This window comes from Papio anubis, chromosome 13 (assembly GCF_008728515.1).
Source record: "Papio anubis isolate 15944 chromosome 13, Panubis1.0, whole genome shotgun sequence".
Taxonomy (NCBI): domain Eukaryota; kingdom Metazoa; phylum Chordata; class Mammalia; order Primates; family Cercopithecidae; genus Papio; species Papio anubis.
Genome location: NC_044988.1, coordinates 78337020 through 78361030, shown reverse-complemented (window position 1 = coordinate 78361030; position 24011 = coordinate 78337020). Strand labels below are relative to the sequence as shown.

Here is a 24011-nt window from a genome sequence, read left to right as displayed (position 1 = left end):
TGAAGAACTATCATTTATGGGATGAGTAACTCTTTTTCAGCAGTTTCGGATAGGTTAGAAGATTGCACTGACTTAGTAAGTGACTTCAGAACACTTAAAAAAAAATCAGCTGTTGCACTGGGTTCATATGTTACTCAGTTCTTGGCATCTTCCCATAGTGGATTTATGCAAGGTAAATTTGAAAAAGCTGATGGTGTGCCCTGCTCCACCATTTCTCTCTGTTGGGGGGCATTCTGATCTTCCTCATTCTGTTAATTTAGACTTGGTGGAAAATTTGAAGACCATTTAGTTTTTGCAGTAATAATAGATGTGTTTTTTTCTGTGGTCTCTGATCCTATTGTTTCCATCTTTTTAAAGAAGCATGAGGTGGAGAGAATAGTGGCTGAAAGATTAAAAAAAAAAACAAACCTTAAGTTCTAAAGTTGGCTTTGCTAGTAACTAACTTTGTGACCTTGGGCAGACCAGGGCCCTCCTCTGGGACATTCAGTCCCAGTTGTGTAAAGTGAGGGGTTGGCTTGAACAATTTCTAAGATTTCACGATGTTCTATTTTACAGATCACAAGAGGCTCTTCAGCAGTGGACATTAGTCAGCCATTCACTACTGACTCACTTTTAAACACATTTCTGGGTTTGTTTCTGCTTGCCTGGCAGCAAGAAACAAGGAGAGGAAAGTTTCTAGTACTTAGTTTTCTCAGTGAAAGACTTTGAATATAAAAATTGTTGACTCTAAGTTGCCATATAACAAAGAGAATGGTTTTCTCATTAGAATTAAGTGGATAATTGAAGCACCTGAAGCAGTTGCTGCTTGAGGCTATGATTAGGGCTCTGACTCCTTAACTTGGAAGGAGGTTTGTAGTTGTGGTATTTTTTTGCGGGGAGACGGATTTAAGCTCTTGTTGCCCAGGCTGGAGTGCAATGGCGCGTTCTCGGCTCACTGCAACCTCTGCCTCCCAGGTTCAAGTGATTCTCCTGCCTCAGCCTCCCGAGCAGGTGGGATTACAGGCACCTGCCACCATGTCTGGCTAATTTTTTGTATGTTTAGTAGAGATGGGATTCCACCATGTTGGCCAGACTGGTCTCAAACTCCTAACCTCAGGTGATTGACTTGCCTCGGCCTCCCAAAGTGCTGGGATTACAGGTGTGAGCCTCTGTGCCCAGCCTGTAGTTTTATTCTCTCTAAAAAAAGCTTAAACTGTTCTGCAAAAATGTGTAACAGAAGCAACCAAGTTGTTTTTCCAGTTAATGCCCAGATGACAATAAATGAAACAAAGACAGTTGAAAAGGCAGAGTCTCTAGTTAATGTTTTCTACATTTAATATGTTACTTAACCAGGAAAGTATATGTGGATAATTGTGTGAAATGAAAGGAAAATGTGATTGCCTATTAGTTCCCTTTACTTGAAGTGCTAAGTAAATGTTGCCAAATTTTATGCAGTCTTATGTAGTGTCTAGCACATTGGTGCTATAAAAACGACTATGGAATGTGTATTTTGAAAAGGACATCTTGTTTTGGAGAACATAAATTTGGAAAAATATGCCCTCTTATCTGTAACTGCGGCTCATTGATTTAATGCCTGGAATAAATTCACACTTGAATAGGTTTGCTCAGAGGCTAAACATATATAAAGTTGACTTGTTAACCTCATGTTTCTGTGTTAGTGAAGATTTAAGAATTAAAAAACTCTTAAGGGTTCCTAGACTAGAAATTATGTGTAAAACATGAATGTACAAATCCTTATTTTTGTTATTTTAAAGGATATTTAGTGATTCAAAATGTTGACTCAAGTAAAATGTTTGTTACATTTGAAAAAAACATAAGCAGAATAGAAGTTTATATGATAAAAGTGAATTATCCCTTTTCTTTTTTTTCCCTGCGAGACGGATTCTTGCTCTGTCACTCAGGCTGGAGTGCAGTGGTGTGATCTTGGCTCACTGTAACCTCCGCCTCCCTGGTTCAAGCAATTCTCCTGCCTCAGCCTCCCGAGTAGCTGGGATTACAGGTGCCCGCCACCGTGCCTGGCTAATTTTTTTATTTTTAGTAGAGGTGGGATTTCACCATGTTGGCCAGACTAGTGTTGAACTCCTGACATTGTGATCTGCCCATCTTGGTCTCCTAAAGTGCTGGGATTACAGGCGTGAGCCAACGCGCCCGGCCGAATTATCCCTTTTCTCCACCACTAGTCCCACTATTCAGATGTTACTATTGTTAACTGTTTGATGTAAAGGCTCCTAAATTCATTTCTATGCCCATGTGAACATACAAAGTAGAAGGTTTTGGTTTTTGGTTTTTTAAAACAAAGATGAGATAACATACAGTTCTGTACTTTGCTCTTTCATTTATCATTGTACTGTGGATATCTTTCCTTGTTAGCACTTAGAGATACACGTCTTTCTTTCTTTCTTTTTTTTTTGAGATGGAGTTTTGTTCTTGCTGTCCAGGCTGGAGTGCAATGGTGCAATCTCAGCTCACTATAACCTCCACCTCCTGGGTTCAAGTGATTCTCCTGCCTCAGCCTCCCAAGTAGCCAGGATTACAGGCACATGTCACCACACCTGGCTAATTTTTGTATTTTTAGTAGAGGCAGGGTTTCTCCACATTGGCCAGGCTGATCTTGAACTCCTGACTTCATGTGATCCGCCCGCCTCGGCCTCCCAAAGTGCAAGGATTACAGGTGTGAGCCACCGCGCCTGGCCACTTCTTTCTTTTTAATACTGCTACAGTATAAATCTTTTTCCCCCCGGATTTCTAAAACACTTTTAGAAAATGTTTTTTAACAGATTTTCTTAGCTCTGAATTTGTATTAGAATACTTTGATAAACATTTTTAACCATTGGTAATTGTATAATCATAATGGGCTTAATATAAACTCTAAAGTGTTTTTATAAATGGCCCGTACCTCTTAAACTGATATTACTTCTGCGAATCTTTTCTGAGGAAACACTTCAAAATACTGGAAAAAAAATCCAGAAGCCAAAAGAATTTCCTAAAAGTTAAAAATACTTCTTTTTCTGTTTATAAAGATACTACATAACCGTAGTAGAAAATTAAGTACCTATAAAAAAAACATAAGCAAATTACTCCTTGAAGTCCAACCATGTAGAGATAATATTTTAAAATATTTTTTTGTTTAGTATGTTTTCACCATTATAAATTTACAGACGAATAAACTGACATTGTAGCACTGCATATTGATGTCCATCATACTGTTGAAAGTCTGAGTAACTACTCAATTTTTGGAGATAGCATTATTTAAATAGTTCTCTATAAAATACTTAAGTTGTTTTCAATTTTTTATATTGTAAATGGCAACAGTGAATATTTTTATATCTGCCTGCACAGTGTGCTTCTGTAAAACACTCCTAAAAGTAGAATTGGGGAGTATATTTTAAAATGGTTATTTTAAACTGGAATGGGGTAATCTGTGAGTTTCAGGTTGATAGATGAAAATACATGCTTCTTGTTAGATCATAAATTTCTCTTAAAAAATCTGAAGTATGCAGTCTCTTATTTTTTCTCTCCCTGCAAATGAAATTAATTCCTTATGCATACAGATAAGAAACAAAAACTTATTGGAGGTACTGTATATATTGTGACCTCCAGTTCAGCTTCTTATTAAGGGTAGTACTTACTTTGTCATCTCTGGTTGACGTTTGCTCAAACACTTTTAGTGATGATTATTCCATTTTGGATAGCTGATTCCTTCTCTTTTCTAAGCAAAACTTTTTTTTCCCCCAGCTACATTTATATATCGTGTTGTGATTTCTGTTTCCTTTCCAAGGCTGAATTTTATTGTGTGGTTTGGTGTGCAAAATTAATTGAAACAATCACTTTCCCTGATAGGAGTATTGTACTTTCAGAAATAAGGGTTTCTACTAGTCATATGCTGACTCACACTGAACTGAAAAGTGGTTTAGATGTTCTCTTTCGATTCCATACTTGTACAGTTGAGTTTTGAACCTCAAAGCAGAACTTTGCATTTCTTTTCATATAATTTAATCTTATCTGGATTAGCCCATTGTTCTGGCTTCAGGATGTCTTTTTGAATCATGATATGTTATCTCAGTGTTTATTGACAACTCAGTTTTGTGTAACTGATTTGTGTAAAATCAGTTTTTTAGATTATCGTGCCTCTAGTCTTTCATCTAAGTGACTGACATAATGTTTAATAGGGTGGGGCTAACTGACGTACCTCTGAAGACTATCCATTTACTGAAATTTTTTCTTTTAAATTTCAACAAGTTGTAGTTATCAAAATTGACTATTTTAATTTTCCCTTGTGAAAATCTGAGCAGCTTTTGTTTATCTTTGGTATTCTAGCACCACACTTCTTTCTCCTTATGGTTAGAAAAGTGCACTCTGGAGCCAGATTCCTGGGTTCTAAACCTGCCTCTGTCATTTATTAGCTTTGTGGCCTTGGGCAAGTCACTTCTCTGAAATCTGAGTTTCTTTCATGTGTAAAATGAGGATCATAATAGTACTTATTTTGTGGGGTTATGAGGATCAAATGAGTTAGTATATATAAAGCATTAGAATAGGGCCTGGCACATAGGACTGTTATATAAGTGTACTATTATTGTACTCAGATTTTTTTCCACGCTCTACCATCAGATCTCAAATTCTTTGAATTCCCAGGGTTAATTGGTCTGGTCCAGCAAGACTGGACTTTTTGAAGCAGCTGTAGTCTCACTTCCCATGTCCTCATATTTTTGAGCTTCAGAGCTCTTTAATATTTCATCTGATAGAGTTACTTGAAGAAGATATTTTAATGTCCTTTTTATTATAAAGTAATTAGTGCTTATTAAAGGCAATTTGGAAAATACAGAAAAAAGTGAAAGGAAGAACAAAATCTTACCACCCAAATACAGCCACTAACTTCTTAGTACATTTTCTTTTCCTCCCACCATATAGTAGATGTAATCACATCATATACATTCTTTGTATTTTACTTCTAACTTAGTATGATATTGGGAATTTTTAAACTGTATAGTCTTTGTTTTTAAGAAGTGATTTTAATGGTTGCATAACATTTTATTGAGTAAGTCATAATCGTTTCCCAGTTGTTGACCTTTTAGGTAATCACTTTTTCCACTGTTCTGAATCATACTCTGATAAGCTTCTTTATATTTAAAGCTTTTTCAGAATTTATCATTATTTAGTAAGGATAAAGTCTGAAAGTTGAATTCTGAGGTTAGAAGCTATAAACATTTTTAAGATGTGAAGATTATTTGTATTGACAGATTTGACCAAAATAATGTAGGAGATAGTTTTTTTCTGTCTTTTTTAGTAATCCCATCAGTTCTTTTTTCTTCATGCTCTGAATTACATAGCTTGAAGTTTCTTTTTGTCTTAATTTGCTTTTTTTTTTTTTTTGGCAAGATTCATGTCAAACTTGAATTTTAGCTTCTTTGTCTTATGTTAATTAAATTCTTTGTGCTCAGATGTGTTCTGGATTATGTATTCCCTGTGTTTTATAAATGTTCTATTAAAATATGAGTTTCTGTGTAGGCTATACTGGTTTCTTTTGATGCTTCTTAAGCTCTAGAGTCATTTAACTTTAGTATAGAACTGAGGAGGGTATCCTGGCTGATTCTTCTGTTCTGAAATCCTGCTGTTTGTTCCTCTAATAATATTTTTTTTCAGGCACACTTCTTCAGCTGGTGCATCATAATTCTGGATTAGGTTCTAATAATCTGTTGCCTAGATTATTTCAGCAGGGTCACACTTCAGCTGGCTGCTTTCTAACTTTTACGGAGTTATTTTCCTAGTAACAAACATATTTTATAAGCTGCAATAGAATCTTAACCTGATTCTTTTTGGAAAGCTTTCCTTTTCTTGTTTTTTTTTTCTTTCCATTTCTTTTCTAAACATTGATTAACAGAGAAAACTGTAGGAATTCCACAAGATTAGACTCTTAATTTAAATCCATGGTTTATGCTTTGTATATTTTATCTCAAACATTTTATGTATAAGATGGTTTTTGAGCTATGTATCTTTTGTTAAACAACTATTTAATATCACTACATGAGATTTCAAATGCCTAATGTTTCAAAACTTAGATTCTCTAAACGAGGAGAACCTAGGCACGTTTCTTTGGCACCATCAACCTTTATCTTTTCTGTGCTATGTCCAGAGCCCTCCTGCTGTATAGACACAGATTTTATATAATTCTATGTTCATTTTCATGTGTATAGATTTTACAGCTGTGTCTTTATTTCATTTATTTAAGATCTGGACGTTGGTGGTTGGCTATGTGTTGACTGTTTCATTCAAGTGGAATGCAAGCACTGAACGCTACTTGAGAGCAGTTTCAATTCCTATCTGGATTATATTGCTTTTTCATTTAGGTGGGTTCCTTCCTTTTTTTTTTTTTTTTTTAAGTCTGGCCTAAGTTCTGCAGAGGCTGACTGTGAATGGAAGTGATTTTTTTGTAGTGTTATATGTTGCATTTAAAATTCTTTAATCTTTAGTAAATGTTATGCTTTAATCTTTCATTAAATTTTAATGAAAATGATGTGCTTTAAAATGTCTTTAATTATGTTCATTTTCCAAAAGGTCCTTTTAAAAGTCAATACATCTTAAAAAGTAGAGCACCCTTGGATTTTCATATCATTTCTGAGTGTCATACTTAAGGGAGGATATAGATAAGCAGTCAACGATAGGAAGTCCTCAGAATCATGTGTGAGAACCAGTTAAAGGAACTAGAGATGTTTACTCTGGATAAGAGGAGGGAACTGGGGGTCTAGGGTAGAAAGGAGATAGAGGTAAGGAGGATATAAGACATGAAAGCGTATTTCTAATATTTGAAGGACTGTCCTGTGAAAGAGTGCTTTAAACAGATCTCTAACCATGAGGGAGAGATGTCAGAGTCGTGAGTAGCTTCAGAGAGACAAATCTCTTTTCCACATAAGGATGTTCGATGTCAGAGCTGCTCAGAGTAATGGGTTCCCTGTCGTGTTAGCTGGGTGGCTGACTGCTCAGATGTTGATTTTTCAGTGTGGTATTTATGGTTGAGACTTTCATCTCCCAAGTTTGAGCCCGTGGAAACATTAAGTTCTAATTTACCAACACAATTCAGTAACCCAGAGCAGTGGGTAGCCTTAGTTTCTAGAACTACTACTTATTGTTAAAAATAAAATAAAAAACAGCTATGTCTCTGTCTTTGTTTGATGTCAAACAAAGCATTATTCTCTAGCTTCGTTGAGTTGGAATGATAGAGGAATTTATCTCCTAGATCCTGTATGTCAGATATGACTCATTTTGAACTTGAGGAAGGCAGAGGAAGGAGGCAGGCAGGCAGGGATGTTTATGAGGTTTTAGGTGGACTCAGGGAAATGGTTATGGCTAGAGACCTGTTTCTTGATGACTTGTAAACATTTTTTTTTTTTTTTTTTTTTGACACGGAGTCTCACTCCATCGCCCAGGCTGCAGTGCAGTAGTGTGATCTTGTCTCACTGCAGCCTCCAGCTCCTGGGTTCAAGCAATTCTCCTGCCTCAGCCTCCCAAATAGCTGGGATTACAGGCACGTACCACCACGCCTGGCTAATTTTTTTTTGTATTTTTAGTAGAGACATGATTTTACTATGCTGGCCAGGCTGGTCTCGAACTCTTGACCTCAAATGAGCCCACCTGCCTGGGTCCCCCACAAAGTGCTGAGATTGCAGATGTGAGCCACTGCATGTGGCCAACTCGTAAACATTTTTGCATTATACACTGAGGAGGAGACATTGACTCTTTTGCTGTGCTCTTTTGGGCCATTCTCTTTCTTGAGAGAGAAAGTTCACACCCGGTGGTATTTTCAAGAAACCAAGTCAGACTTTATGACTTTGAGATCTATGCCTAATTCTGGTCATTCTGGGGTGAAGTAGGTGATTTGAGTTCGGGATGGTTTTAGACCCTTAATATGCATTACAATAGACTGTCTGTAAACCCCATTAAAGGTGGGCTGGCATATACCCTATCCATTTGACCAGGGGCCTCTGAGAACAGGGATGAACTTAATTTTGGGAAACCTTGAAGTTTAATCTATCTAATGGACTTAAAAATTTTTTTTTGCCTGATAAGTAATTCTGTAATTAACATATATACCAGATTGTTCTGTCAAACTACAAAATTCGGTTTTGTAAAAACAAGTACTATGTTTTTATTTCACTAAAAATGTTAATTCTTAATTTGCAGCATCTCTCGCTGGCTCATGGAGAATTCCAGTATTCTTGGTTATTGTTTTCCTGATGTCTGTGGGCACCCTGTATGAAAAACAGAATGGAAAAGAGTCTTCTGGTAAGAAATAGGGCGTTCTATTAATATTACTCTTTGAAGCATTTTGGAGAGTAGCTTTTTAAAAAATGCTATGATGAAATAACTTTTAATTTATTTAAAAACCTATGATGGTTTCTGAATGGAAAATAAATCATTTAAAATGTTTTAGGTTGTTAGACCATGCTTTGTTTTGGTATTATTTTATTGAGGCATATATAACTTAAAATTAATCATAAGCCATTGTATTTTAATTTTATTAAAATATCTTATTTTTATAAAATAAAATATTTTTATTTTATTTTTTAGTGATGGGGTCTTGCTGTGTTGCCCAGGCTGAAGTGCAGTGGCACAATGATAGCTCACTGTAACCTTGAACTCCTGGGCTCAGGGGTTTTCCAACCTCAGCCTCCCAAGTAGCAAAGGCTACCGGTGCAGTAACCATTTAAAAATGGCATACAGGCTGGGTGCAGTGGCTCACGTCTGTAATCCCAGCACTTTGGGAGGCTGAGGTGGGCAGATCACGAGGTCAGGAGTTTGAGACCAGCCTGGCCAATATGGGGAAACCTCATCTCTACTAAAAATACAAAAATTAGCTGGGCATGGTAGTGTGTGCCTGTAGTCCCAGCTACTTGGGAGACTGAGGCAGAAGAATTGCTTGAACCCGGGAGGTGGAGGTTGCAGTGAGCCAAGATCGTGCCAGTGCACTCTAGCCTGGCGACAGAGTGAGACTCTGTCTCAAAAAAAAAAAAAAAGCATACAATATATCACAATGTTGTGCAACCATGACCTCTATCTAGCTCCAAGACATTTTCATCACCTCAGAAAGAAACCCTGTACATATATCAGTACTTCATTCCTTTTTATGGCTGAATCATATTCCATGGTAAGAGTATACCACATTTTGTTTATCTGCTTGTCAGTTGATGGATATTTGAGTTATTTCTACCATTTGGCTATTGTGAATAGTGCCTCTGTGAACGTTTGTGTGCAAGTATTTATTTGAATACACGTTTTCAGTTCTTTTGAATATTTACCTATGAGTAGAATTACTGGGTCATATGGTAATTCTGTGTTTAATTTTTTAAGGAACTGCCAAACTATTTTCCATAGCAGATGTACCATTCAAATTTCTACCAGCAATGTATCAGGATTCTAATTTCTCTGCATCCTTGTCGACATCTATTATTTTTCACTTTTTGATAACGGCCAGTCTAGTGGGTATGAAGTGGTATCTCGTTGTTTTCATTTGCATTTCCCTAATAACTAATGATGTTGAGCATCTTTTCATTTGCTTTTTGGCCATTTGTTTCTCTTCTTTGGAGAAATGTTTATTCAAATTCTTTCCCCTTTAAAAAATATTAAATTGTTTGCCTTGTTGCTTGTTGTTTCATTTTAAGAATTCTTTATATAGCTACTAGACCCTTATCAAATATATGATTTGTAAATATTTCATTGGTGGGTTATATTTTTACTCTCTTGATAGTCCGTCTGTTTTGATGCACAGAAATTTTTTTGATGAAGTCCAATTTATTTTTTCTTTTATTGCTTGTGTTTTTGGTGTTATCTGAAAACCAATTGCCAAATCTACGGTTGGTGAATACTTACCCTTAAGTTTCCTTTTAAGAATTTTATACTTTTATCTCTTATATGTAGGTCATTGATCCGTTTTGAAATAATTTTTGTACATTAAGTGAGGTAAGGGTCCAACCTCATTCTTTTGCCTGCATATATTCAGTTCTCTCAGCACTGTTTGTTGAAGATGGCCTTGGCACCCTTGTCAGAAATCAATTGACCATATATGTATGGGTTTATTTCTGCCCTTTGTGTTGTGTTTCACTCATCTATATGTCTATCCTTATGTCAGTTAACACATTCTTTTGATTACTGTAGTTTCGAAATTCAGAAGCATGAATCCTCCAACTTTATTCTTCTTTTTCAAAATTGTTTTGACTATTTTTTGGTCCCTTGCATTTCCATATTTAAGATCAGCTTTTGTGTTTTTCCAGAAAAGCCTGTTGGGATTTTGATAGGGATTGCATTCAATCTAGAGATCACTTGGGAAAGCATTGCCATCTTTACAATATAAAAAACAAAACCACAAAAACCTTACAATTTATGAGCATGGGATGCATTTCCATTTATTTCATTACACTTTAATTTTTCAGCAGTTTTTTTTTTTTTTAATTTTAAATTTTATTTTTTGTGGCTGCATAGTAGGTGTATATATTTATGGGGTACATGGGATGTTTTGACACAGGCATGTAATGTCTAATAATCACATCAAGTAAAATGGAGTACCCATCTCCTCAAGTATTTATCCCTTGCTATAAACAATCCAATTATACTCTTCGTTATTTTAAAATATACAATTAAATTATTGACTGCAGTCAATAATTGTTTTGCTATCAAATACTAGGTCTTATTCTTTTTAATTTTTTTGTTTTTTTGAGATGGAGTCTCACTCTATTGGCCAGGCTGGAGTGTAATGGCACAATCTCAGCTCACTGCAGCCTCTACCTCCCAGGTTCAAGCGATTCTCCTGCCTCACCCTCAGATTGTGCTATCAAATACTAGGTCTTATTCTTTATTTTTTTTTTTGAGATGGGGTCTCGCTCTGTTGGCCAGGCTGGGGTGCAATGGCATGATCTCAGCTCTTTTCAGCCTTCACCTCCCGGGTTCAAGTGATTCTCCTGCCTCAGCCTCCTGAGTAGCTGGGATTACAGGCACTCACCATTATGCCTGGCTAATATTTGTATTGTTGTAGAGACGGGGTTTCACCACGTTGGCCAGGCTGGTCTTGAACTCCTGATCTCAGGTGGTCCGCCTGCCTTGGCCTCCCAAAGTGCTGGGATTACAGGCATGAGCCACTGTGCCCTGTCCATTCTTTTTAATTTTTTTGGTACCTATTAATAACCACTTCCAGCTTCCCCTTACCCTCCCACTATGCTTCCCAGCCTCTGGTAACCATCCTCTGCTCTCTATCTCTGAGTTCAATTGTTTTGATTTTTAGATCCCACAAATAAGTGATAACATTAGATGTTTGTCTTTCTGTGCCTAGTTTATTTCACTTAGCTTATACGGCCTCCAGTTCCATCCATGTTGTTACAAATGACAGGATCTCATTCTGGTTTTTTTGGCTGAATAGTACTCCATTGTGTATAAGTACCACATGTTCTTTATCCATTTATCTGTTGATGGATACTTAGGTTTCTTCCAAATTGTGGCTATTGTGAACAGTGCTGCAATGAACATAGGAGTCAGCAGTGTTTTGAAGTTTTCTTTGTATATGTCTTGCACCTTTAATTTATTCCTTATTCTTTTTGATACTATCATGTGGAATTGTTTTCTTAATTTTCTTTTTGGATGGTTTATTGCTGCTGGGTAGAAATAAAACAGATTTTTTGCTTGTTGATCTTGCATCCTTCAGCTCTGCTCAATTTATTAGCTTCAGTAGTTCTTTGGTATATTCTTTAGGATTTTGCATATATAAGGTCAGTCATCTACAATAGGGATAGTTTGACTTCTTCCTTTCTAATTTGCATGCCTGTAATTTATTTTTCTTGCCAGATTGCTCTGGTTGGAATTTCTAGTACAAAGTTGAATAGACCATGTGCTTTTAGAGATTAGTTTTGAGGTACCCTGGCTGTGAGTGACCTATATCTGGAAATAGTTTGTTAAAGGTAGAGGTCTCTAAGGAGTTGAAAGTGGGGAGGTTGTCAGGATATAGTAGTGGTCCTCAAATCATCAGACCAGACTTCTGGTTACCCAGCCGTGTGGAAGCAGCTGTGACTGGAGAGGTAAGTCTGAACACAAAGCTTCTGTAGTTGACCAATACTTTGCTCCTTGCTTCTTTCTGATGGCTGTAATAAACTCCAAGAGCAGATTACTAGCTGCAGTATGTTTTAAAAAGAATTAATTTCTCAGATAATATGTGTGTTGCAGTAAAGTGAGGAAATATAGAGAAACAAAAGGAAGAAACTAAAAATCACTCAAAATCTCACCGTCTACAGATTATACCAAAATGTTAACTAATAGTTGTTTTGCCTTCAGACTTTTAAAAACACACAAAAAACTAGATTACAGTGAACATTCTCTTTTGTAACCCACATTTTAAACTTAATTATGTCATGATCAACTTTCTGTGTGAATGAATACACTTATACAGCGTTATTTTTAACGTCTTCATTTTATTCTAATCATGAGGCTGTTTGTGGCACTCTGGTGTGTTTGTACAGGTACCTTGCAAAAGTTTTTAAAAATTAATTTGCTTTTTATTATTTTGTTTGATAAATGAGTAATATCTAGCAATTGTAAGCCATATTTTTATTTATAAATATATATTTAGAATTTTAAAATACCTGAAGCAAAGTAACCTTAACTACATATCTCTCTCACAGTGGAAAATAGGGAGGATTTTATTTTGTATTTTGGTGTCTAAGTTTTCTTTGTTCAGCCTGTCTTTCTGGTTATAATCTGTTAAACTTTGTGGTTATATATCTGCCTAGTGGAAGTAAATTTCCTGTTTTGGCAACTGTTGTAGAAAGCTTGGCAGTTTCGACTTGTTTCTCTGGTTAGTTTTATCTCCTGTGTTTTCGTTCACCTAATAGCAAGTGACTCAGACAGCTCTGCTTACCCTTTACCCCTTACCCCAGAATGGTTTCCCCTTTTGACTACTTTTGTCCAGGGCAAAGTAAGTAATTATTATAAAAATATAAGTAATGCAGGTCTAAACCAAAGGTTGCAATTCTGTTTTCTCTACAGTGTAAATTCTAGTCATCTGATGACGGCAGCCTAGAAAACTGTTTCTAAGACCAATTTTTGAGCAAGGGGAAAAAGGAGACTATGGTCGATGATGATTACCAGCCGTAAACTTAGAATAGTGATATACTGATATGCAAGCCAGATTGCTGTTATTTGTATTACCGGCTATGACAAGGAAGGAAATCACAGACACACAGAATAAATGTTGAGTACAGATTTGGAAATCTTGGTTTTATTTGTTTTCTTTTACTCTCATTTCAACCTGCGTCAAGGTAGGTGATTACTGATCTAGAATCCCTTTCTGGACTTCTAGTCTAAATAATCCTCATCATAAAATAAATCTTTTAAATTTTTTTTTTTCTAAATTTTTGAGTATTTTTTTCTTCTTGCCCCTAAGAACATTGTTTCTGTTTAAGTATCAGAACTCAAATCATCTGGTGTGAATCAGCCCTTCTCTTATACTTACAGTTTCCTGCTGTAGATGTCACTGTAATATAGGTAGGTACGGGAATGCTTTAGTATACTGCCACGACAATGTGTGCATCTGCTCTTTCCTTGTCATTTCCAATGTCCCGTTGTGTCACTTGCTCTTGTTTTCCAGTCACTTGTGTGAGTATCCTTCTGTGTGTCTTCTGAGCTTTGAAGGTTTTGTGCTGTAGAAACTTTCGTGATCTGTGGTTCACTAGACTCACAGAATTAGTCCTGGATTTCATCAGAATTCAAAGCCTGAATTTGGTTCCTAGACCCAGAATACTCTTCTATTTATTATTCATATTTTTGTTTTTAGAGACTGACACTTGCTCTGTTGCCCAGGCTGGAGTGCAGTGGTGTGACCATAGCTCACTGCAGCTTGAACTCCTGGGCTCAAGCAGTGCTCCCACCTCAGCCTCAGAAAACTCTTCTTGTGAATCATTGCTGAGTTAGTTTCAGTGGTTCCTTCTGAACCCAAGGGTCTTACTCAGTGGTTTCCTCTTAGACCTGAGAAGTTCTAACATAGTATTTCCCAAAAGCTTAAGATAATAAGGGAAGAATATTTAAGTGCCTGTCATGAGCCAAGAACTTTTTTTTTTTTTTTTCCCTGAGACGGAGTCTCGCTCTGTCACCCAGGCTGGAGTGCAGTGGCTGGATCTCAGCTCACTGCAAGCTCCGCCTCCTGGGTTCACACCATTCTCCTGCCTCAGCCTCCTGAGTAGCTGGGACTACAGGCGCCCGTCACCTCACCCGGCTAGTTTTTTGTATTTTTTAGTAGAGACGGGGTTTCACTGTGTTAGCCAGGATGGTCTTGATCTTGTGACCTCATGATCCGCCCGTCTCGGCCTCCCAAAGTGCTGGGATTACAGGCTTGAGCCACCGCGCCTGGCCGCCAAGAACTTTTAAGTGCTTTTAAATGTGCTATCTTTTTAAATCCACAAGCAAACAAAACAGAACCCATACAAATAAATCTTTGTAAAATAGATGGTATCTTCATTTACAGATGAAGATACTTCTAGAGATTAACTGACTAGCCTGCAGTCACACAGGTGACTAGTGGAGCTAAGATTTAAACTTAGGTCCTTGGCCAGGCATAATGGCTCATGCTATAATTCCAGTATTTTATGAGGCCAAGGCAGGAGGATTGCTTTAGCCCAGGAGTTCAAGACTAGCCTGGCCTGGGAAAGATAGTGAGACCCTGTCTCTACAGAAAATAATTAAATAAAAATAAAATAAAATAAAAATTAGCTGGGTGTGGTAGTGTGCATCTATAGTCCCAGCTACTGGGAGGGCTGAAGCTGGAGGATTGTTTGAGCCCAGGTCAAGGCTGCAGTGAGTAGTAATCATGCCACTGTATTCCAGCCTGGGCTACAGAGGTGAGACCCTGTCTTAAAAGTAATAATAATGATAATAAATAAACGTAGGTTCTTGACCCTAAGCCCAGTGTTCTTTCCCCTCCCCACGCTCTTTGAGTAAGTGTCAGTCATCCTGAAAAAGTATTGACTACTCATCCTTCTTGCATCAGTTGTAGTTGTCAGCTCCTTCAGTTTTCCATATTGGTCCTGTTGACTTAACTACATGACCTAGCTTCCTTGCCTCCTAGATCCCAGAAACCTTACTTAGTAGAAACCTTATGTCTTAGTCTGTTTTGTGCTGCTGTGACAGAGTAACACAGACTTGGTAACTTGCAATGAACAGAAATTTATTGGCTTACAGTTCTGGAGGCTGAGAAGTCCACTGTCAAGGTGCTGGCATCTGGTAAGGGTCTTCTTGCTGTGTCATCACGTGGTACAAGGGCAAGCAAGAGAGGACTGGGGCTGAACTCACCCGTTTGTAATGACATTAATCCTACCCATGAGGACTGAGCCCTGATGGCCTAATCACCTCTTAAAGGTCCTACCTATTAATACTTGTGATAATGACAACTAAATTTAACACAAGTTTTGGAGGACAAACACTCAAACCATGGCACCTGGAATCCACCTTCAGTATGTTCCCTTGGCGTCTGAGGAAAGAGAGACACTAGCATCGTTATCTCCTATAAGCAAGGCTGTGTTAGACTCTTTAAAAATGCTCAATTTTTTTTAAGCAGTCTAGTGAGATTGGTGTTATACTTATTTTACAAATGAAGAAACTTAGGCTCAGAGAGCCATTTTTTCTGAGTATGAGAAATTTCTTCAAAAGTTAGTGAAACAAGCATCAGATATATCTATAATAGCCTGGGTACCCAGCCTGAGAAGTACCAGCGAGTACTGCTGAGTGCTGTTCCTCCTGGCATTGGTAATTGTTTGTAAATGACTAGAAATGTCTTTGCAGAGACAAATCCTGATAGTTGCCTTACTCGTTTTGGGATAGCATGAGATATGAACAAGTTTGGTTCAGTCAAGCCCAAATTGGAAAAAGGGAGCAAACCAAATGTTTTACTGTTCCCCTCCCACTCCCCAGTTCTGATAGTGCAAGTTAAACAGGCCTAGAGAAAAGTCTACTGGTCCATCTGCAGGCCCTTGTGACGTGATACTAGAAACCATTGAGGGAGTTGTATTTTCCACATTAGTAATGGAAACAGAAGCCTTCTTCAAAGGGAACTTTGCAGGCTGGGGAGGTTTTATTTAGTTGGTATGCAATGCCTCCTTCCAATAAGCATGTTTGGATGTATTTCTGTTAACTGCTGCTATATCTGTGAAAAAGAATGGAGTGGATCAAGAAGTATCTCCTTATTTAGACTGGATTTAAAGTATATTTACCAATGCTTGTTAAAAAGGTTAGTCTGTTCATCATTGAGTTGCTATATTGACAGATACTATCTGACCTGAGGTCTCTTTCTTGTGTGCCGGACTCTTTGAGTTTCTGTCCCCTGGTTCTAGGCTGCTAATGTCAGTAGCATGCTTGTTTGGATTTGTGTAGATCCCTGTTATTTGGCTTCTGCTTAACGCTGGCCCTGTCTCTGGGTGGATTGATACCTGAAACCTTGGATGCTCTTTCCTTTTTTTTTTTTTTCAGTCCTTGAGTCCCAAGATTATGTTCCCTTGTTTTTGTGCCTATTTTTAGCTGTGGCTTTTAAATCTAATACCACAACTTGGCCAAGAGTCTCAGTCCTGGCATTCTTCTGTTAGGTTTATCATCTCCCTGCCTGGACTGTTGTTTTTTGTTTTTTTTTGGACTCTGGTTCCAGGCCAATTCCTTGAGGTTTTTGAAGTGCTGAAGGGTATCACTAAGACAGAAGTCATTAAAGTACAGATCTGTTGGATAAAAGCAGTTTGCCAAATCTTGTATTCATAATTTTCAAATACTTTGTTGATTTTCTGTATGTGCTACTCCTTTCATGCTTTTGTGAAGTTTGAGGTGCTCGAAAAATTTGCTGAGTCATTTGTGTATTAACTAGAAAAATATTGCAGCTTCCATTGATGTAGCTAAGCTTTATTGCATATTTACTGCATATTTTAGTGCCATTAGCAAGTTGGAGAGTTATTCCTTAAGCCACAGTTTTGAAGATTTAATTGATTGGTTTTAGCTTTTTCTCGAATCTTTCAGTGCCTACTCTATAGATACAAGATACTTTGCTTAGCTTTGTGGGGAGATCTAAAAATATCTACTAAGGGAAAATAGATGGCTATAATATAAAGTAGAAAGGGGAGGAGAGGTGCAAAGAAATACTGTAGAAGTGTTAGTGGCTTCTACTTCTAGTTTATACTGTCAAAGCCAATAGATTGATATTGATGATGATGATAGCTAACATTTATTGAGTACTTCCAACATACCCAGCGTTGTTCTAAACTTTATTTATTTATTTATTTTTCGACATGGAGTCTTGCTCTGTCGCCCCGGCTGAAGTGCAGTGGTGCCGTCTTGGCTCGCTGAAGCGTCTGCCTCCCGGGTTCAAGTGATTTCCTGCCTCAGCCCCGAGAAGCTGGGATTACAGGCGCGTGCCACCACACCCAGCTAATTCTTTTGTATTTTTAATAGAGATGGGGTTTCACCATGTTGGCCAGGCAGGTCTAGAACTCTTGGCCTCGGTTGATCTACCTGCCTTAAGCCTCCTAAAGTACTAGGATTACAGGTGTGAGCCACTGTGCCCAGCCAGCATTTTATATGTATTGTTTCACTTCGTTGTCACATTAGATACAAATTTATGTAAGCCTCATTTTTACACATGAGGAGACTGGGACATCTTGATGTTAACTAACTTGCCTATAGCCATCTAAGTAGTAAGAATAGACCTGGGATTTGAACCTGGGGAGTCTTCTTTCCTCACCTGTGCTTCCAGCCACTGAATCGTGCTGCTTCCTCATAGTAAATGTGAGACCTTTCGTGCCCTGATCCCAGCTTCCCTCTGCGTTCTTATGCTACTCTGCTGTTCTCATTCACACTATCTTCCGGCCTGATTGAACTTCCTAGAGTTCTTTGAAGAGGACACTCTGCTTTTGCTTGCCTTTGTGTCTTCACACCTGCTTTTTTGTCTTCCTGAAACACTTTTCTCCCCCTGCCCTCTAAGACACCAGTCTCTCAGGAGCTTCCTTTCCGAGGTAGAACTGTTCTGTCTTCTTTATCTAGCTCACTTTTGTTAAAATGGATTTAAAGGATGGCATCTTTCAATATTCTTGTCAGACAGCTCCTTTGGAAACCTTTCCCAGACCTCCCCGCATGGGTTTGATTTCCAAACTGCTCCCTAACAGTTTATACTTACTTTACATTAGCTCTTAAGTATCAGACTGAATTTGAGACCAGGGTCCTAGTTTCTTATATCAGCATATAGCCTATTCGCCTATTTGGTGAGTGAATGCTTAGTAGGCATTTAGAAATGTAAGTTAAAATGCAGCTGAACTGAAAGTCCATTATTTGAAGAGTTATCCAATGATCTTGTTATTTTGCAAAAACCATCAAGGGACTTAATTTTCTTTTTCTTTTTCTTTTTTTTTTTTTTTTTTTTGGAGATGGAGTCTTGCTCTGTCGCCCAGGCTGGAGTGCAGTGGCGTGATCTTGGCTTACTGCAACCTCCGCCTCCTGGTTTTGCACCACTCTCCTGCCTCAGCCTCCTGAGTAGCTGGGACTACAGGCGCCCGCCACCACGCCCGGCTAATTTTTTGTATTTTTAGTAGAGGCGGGGTTTCATCATGTTAGCCAGGATGGTCTTGATCTCCTGACCTTGTGATCCGCCCGCCTCGACCTCCCAAAGTGCTGGGATTACAGGCGTGAGCCACCACGCCCGGCCAGTGACTTACTTTTCTTACAGTGTCTCTAGATGAGTGACGAAGAGTGACCACTTAATTAAATTACTCTTGAAGAGGCCAGTTTAGTAATTCAAGACCCTTGACTAGTCTGTAATCTTATGTAAGAGAGAATTCTTAATTTTTAAAATTTTTGACCTGAAGGTCTTTGTTTTTGTTTTTCCTTTTTCTACTGTATTGTCCCAGGCCATGAGGTGTTCCCAAACTTTGCTCTTGAGTGGGGCCTAAAAGATCCCCCCTGGGTGTACTGCTGCGAAGCTAAGTCTTGCCCCATCTCTGGTATAGGTCAGTTTGTTTGTGGAACTTTTTTCTTTTTTTTTTGTGAGACAGTCTCACTGTGTCACCCAGGCAGAGTGCTGTGGTGTGATTTTGGCTCACTGGCGTGATCTCAGCTGAATGATGTGATCTCAGCTCAGTGACGCGATCTAGGCTCACTGCAACCTCTGCCTCCCGGGTTCAAGCAATTCTCCTGCCTCAGCCTCTTGAGTAACTGGGATTACAGGCATGCGCCACCATGCCCAGCTAATTTTTGTATTTTTAGTAGAGACGGGGTTTCAGCGTGTTGGCCAGGCTGGTCTCGAACTCCTGACCTCAGGTGATATGTCCACCTTGGCCTCCCAAAGTGCTGGGATTACAGGCATGAGCCACTGCACCCAGCCTGTTTGTGGAACTTCTATCTGAAAGTCTAAAAATAGCTCTAATATGCCAAAAATCTTCATCCAGTTCTGCTACATGTTCTCTATCTAACCATAGTCTGGAAACCTGGATACCATCATCTCTTTGATTCCCTTTATTGCTTCCTCACCAAGTGTGGTCCACTTTGACTCTTCTGTGTTTCTTTAACGCAGCCACTTTTCCCCGTCTCTCCTGTTGTGGCTATAGACTATGCTGGCATCATGTCCTTCCTATAGTACTGCAACAGCTTATCTCCCTGTACCCATTATAGGTCCCCTCTAGTCTCTCTTTCTCCAGACAAGCAGGAATGGTCTTATATCTCAAACGGGTTATTTATTTACAGGGTGGTGAGAGGGGTGAGAGGCAGTTGAGTGTGGTTATAAAAGGTCAGCATGAGAGACCTTGTAGTGATGATGCTGTTCTGTATCTTGTGTCAGGAGAAACTGGACAAATGGTGGTACACTGGGATTATTTCTTGCAACTGCATATGAGTATACTTTTATCTCAATAAAATTTCAGTGAAAAAAAGACTACTATCCTGTTTGAAACTCTTCAGTGCTTTCTTCTTCCTCTTAGAATAAAGACTAAAGTCCTTCATACGGTGTTCTGTGATCTGCATCATCTGGCTTACCTCTCCAGCCTTGTCTATTTGATACCAGTTTCTTACTAGCTGTCTGTGTTCCAGACACACTGACCTTCTTTCACTGTCTTCAGTATGCTGGGTTCTTCTCACAACTTTCCTTCTGCCCAGGATATTGTTAGGATGTCACAAGATACCCAGGATTTTTTTTTTATAGCAACCATAGTTTGTATACACACGTGTATTTGTGTGGTTCTTTAATTAATGTCTTTTACTAGACTCCCTGGGGGCAGGGTCTGTGTCTTTCTCCCCAGCACACAGTACATGTAAGAAATGAAAGACCGTTTTTCTCTGTCAACCCTTGCTGTCTTATTGGCATTTCAGGAGGACCTTGGGTACACAGGCCAGGAGAGTAAGGTCCTAATCCAGAAATCTAACTTATGCTTTCCTCTCAGACCATGAGTTTGAATTTCTCTAATATTGAGAGATATGATACCATATCTAAAAATAAACTCTTTAAGGTCACAGGGGCATTTATTAGAGGAGGGACAGGGTATGATTGAGCAAGGTGAGTACTCTTATCCTGATGTCTGAATCTACCAAAGAGCCCCACCTCAGGCTCTGGCTTGCTGCTTTCTGGGAGAGGGCCAGCCTTGGATATTTGGGTGTGTGGAGTTAATTTGGAGCTGAAATTCATCAGCTTTCTGAAGGGTCATGGCTCTTTTCATTGGCGTGGCAGAATCCTATGTTACCATACTGAGTCTTGGCCTACCAAAAATAATGTCTCAGTTGTATGAGTGTGGGTGTATGATTTGGTGACTGGGAATTGCTAGTGTTCTTAGTTGTGAACAATAGAATCTATTCCAGGTAGTTTAAATAAATAGTAGGAGGTATTGGTTAGCGCTTACAATTTTTGCACATGGAATTTCTAGAAAGACCAGACAACTAATCTTGGAATCTGACACAGGCAGAAGCAGTGCAATCAGGAGAAATGCTCAGTGACACTGAAGGACTGTTTGGGCAGAGGGCCACGGCTGCTGCTGCTCACCGTGAAGTTAGAGATCAGACATCAGAACTTCTGCTAAGTTGCTGCAGAAAAACTATGTGCCTTCCTGACAGACTGTGTTTGACGCGAGAGCTCTGTGGCTTCCAGATTACAGTGTGCCACTTCAGGCTCTCAAGTCTTGCACAGGTGTACCTGCTTGTTAGAAACTGTCACGTGTGAGACCTTAGCTACAGGGGAATCCAAAAATACAATTTTTTAGCTCTCCAGTCTAGTGTGCAAGAAAGTGTGCTAGAACCTGATGATGTGTGAGCTATTCTTCCTTGTCTGCTGTAGAAGGTTAAAGGTTGACAGACCTCCTTTGCCAGTGAATGTTTTGCTTGAATTTAGTGCAAATGATTGAGGTTGGCACTACCTATTAGGAATTTAACGTGGAAATATATAACATGAAACAAGGTCATGTTGTTCATTTAGATTTTAAAGTGGTAGATTTTGCCTGTACTGAGTTATGTAATTTATAGATTTATATGGTTTTGCATAATACCCATATATTCGCATACTCATTTGTGGAATGTTTTTATTATGATCACCAAATGTGGGCTGTCTTGTACTAAGATGAGACCTAGTCATACAACACAGCCTGTCTCTAAGACAGATCAGGGAGCTCACAGACTTGATGTGGTAGTGTTTTTCAATAGAAGTATGCATTAAAATCTACTTGTTAACAAATATAAGTGTGGGACTCCAAATTTACATGTGTAGTGTCTGCCACATCCACCAGCATGAAGTTCCCAAAGGAGAAAGGTATACAGAAAGTCGAGGGATTTGCTTTTTTAGCACACTCTCATGTCGATTCTTAATGGTTCTTCCTTGGTGAAGAACCACTTATTCAGTGGGTCAGTAGTAACCATTTTATTTTGTTGTTGTTGAAAACGTTGGACTGTGTTTAAATTTGCAGCCATTATTTCCCACTTTAAAGAGTTTTGAAAATGGATGCTTCTTTTACAGGGGCAGAGTTACCAGGGCAGGTTATCTCCATGGCAGCTTCTACTCTGGCAAACTTGGCCATCTCTATCACAGGGTATGAATCAAGCAGTGAAGACCAGCTCTCCACTCAGCCTGCAGGTGACTGATGTTCTGGTGACATTCAAGGTTATTCTGGAAAATGAAATGTACATAGAATGTAAAATTTAGGGCACTAGCATCACAAAATGCTACTTCTGCTGATCCTTCATTTATTCTCTTTGGTTCCTTTTTTAATGCCCTTTTCCCTCTCATCTTTGTTCTCATATATCATGTTTTAAATACATTTAATTATTTACCTTTTTGAGTTTCTGATCTTAGTTCTTTGTTCTTTCCTTTTAAAAAAAAAAGGCTTTTCTTATTTTTCTTCTGTTCTTCATTCCTTTCTTTTTATTTTCCTTTTCTCAGTCTCCATTTACCTTTCCCACATTTCCCTCCACTTTTTGCATATCTTATCTTGATTTCTTATTTTCCATTTCTTTCTTCTACAACTGTCAGTTCTCCTCCATGATTTTATTTTACCCTGTCTCTTCCTGTTGTTTTTTCTTTCTTTTGTTCCCTTTTCCCAGCTCTCTTTTTGGGGAGGACTTTTATTTTCCATGTTGCAGTCATCCATTTCTCTGTCATTCTTTCTCTGAAAGTTTGCATGCTTCATGTGTTAATATGTTGACCCCTAAAACAGACCTCTCTGATTGTTTTGGACTCATTGTCATGTGTGGCCTGGCTTTGGGAATTGCAGGCTCCTGAGGGATCCAGCTGGTAGATATACCAGCTATAGAGTCATGCGGTTCTCTTGAAGAGTTCTGGAATGTAAAAGGCCACCTTAGTCTGTGCTTAGAGGTCCATTAGTGCCAGAGGTATTTGGAGTTAGGGAATATTTACAGTGAATTCTCCTTGAAGAACTGACTTTCGAAATGTCAGCTAAGAGAAAGGAATTTGGTGTAGTAGGAACACTTATTTTTCTTGCACATGGAATTATATTTCCAAAGTGGAGAGGAAATGATGTTTTGGTTTTGGACTCTTTCTTCCAAATATCTGTCACACCCACCAACATGAAGTTTCCAAATTAGAAAGCTACTTAGAGCAGAGTCAAACAAAAGCATCTGTTAACTAGCTTGGGCTTTAGCCCTGAACTTGTAAGGGTAGAATGTTGGTCCTGGTGAGGTGAGCTGACTTACCAGGGTGCAAGTGGTCTCAGTAGTAAAAATTTATTAATAACTGAACATTTAACATGAAAAACATTAAGGAAATTATGATACAGCACTTAGTGGGCTACTGTGTGGGTGGTTGCTTATGAAAATTATGAAACAACAGGGAAGTCATTCATTCACATATTTAGTGAGCACCTCCTGCATATGAGATACTATTGTATGTGCCAGGAATTCAGTGGAGGGAGAACAAAATAGACAAGGTCTTAGCTCTGATGGAGCTGACGTTCAGCTGAAGAGAAAGAATGAGAAAGGATAATTAGAACATGCTACGACTAAGTAAAAGACCAGGGGGAAAATGTGAGGTTGGGATTATGGGAGTTCTTATTTCTTTTCTCTTTTTTCTAGACTTTCTGACATATGATACTTTTGTAATTAACAATCCACATGTTCAACATGACATACTTTATTGTAATTAACATTTTTTTCTAATGGAAGGCAAAATGCAAGTTTTAGGATCTTAATAATTTTCATTATTATAGTATATATAGAGTAATACTGCTTTAGGAGTTATGTAATTTCTGATGTATGTGGTATATCTTATTAAAACTAGGAAATAGAAATAATAACACCCTATAGTAAAACGTAACATGGTGGTTGTATTGTTAGGAAATGGTGTCTTATGTGAAATAATCCAGTATGGTTTCCTTTATTTGAAAATCCTCACCCGAGAAATCTGTCATTGTTTTTGTATCTCACTCATGTTTTATATCTTCTATCTGTTTGAAAGCCCTGGGTTCTTGTAAGATCAGTTCGTTCCATTTTAGGTGAAATAACACTGAAAAGTCTTCTTGTATCAGAAACGGATA

At 38.3% G+C, this 24011-nt stretch overlaps 1 protein-coding gene across 4 annotated transcripts in view; it reads left to right on the top strand.

Moving 5' to 3' along the window:
* TMEM245 (transmembrane protein 245) overlaps nt 1-24011 on the top strand; it is a 101787-nt gene that overhangs the window by 4839 nt on the left and 72937 nt on the right. For 3 of the 4 annotated variants that reach the window (XM_017949660.1, XM_021927290.1, XM_003911392.3), the window contains exons 2-4: nt 6227-6344; nt 8176-8277; nt 21980-22096. In XM_017949660.1, coding sequence (XP_017805149.1) covers nt 6227-6344; nt 8176-8277; nt 21980-22096 — 337 coding nt within the window. The remainder of the gene's footprint in view (nt 1-6226; nt 6345-8175; nt 8278-21979; nt 22097-24011) is intronic. The other variant, XM_017949661.1, reaches the window with a different exon arrangement.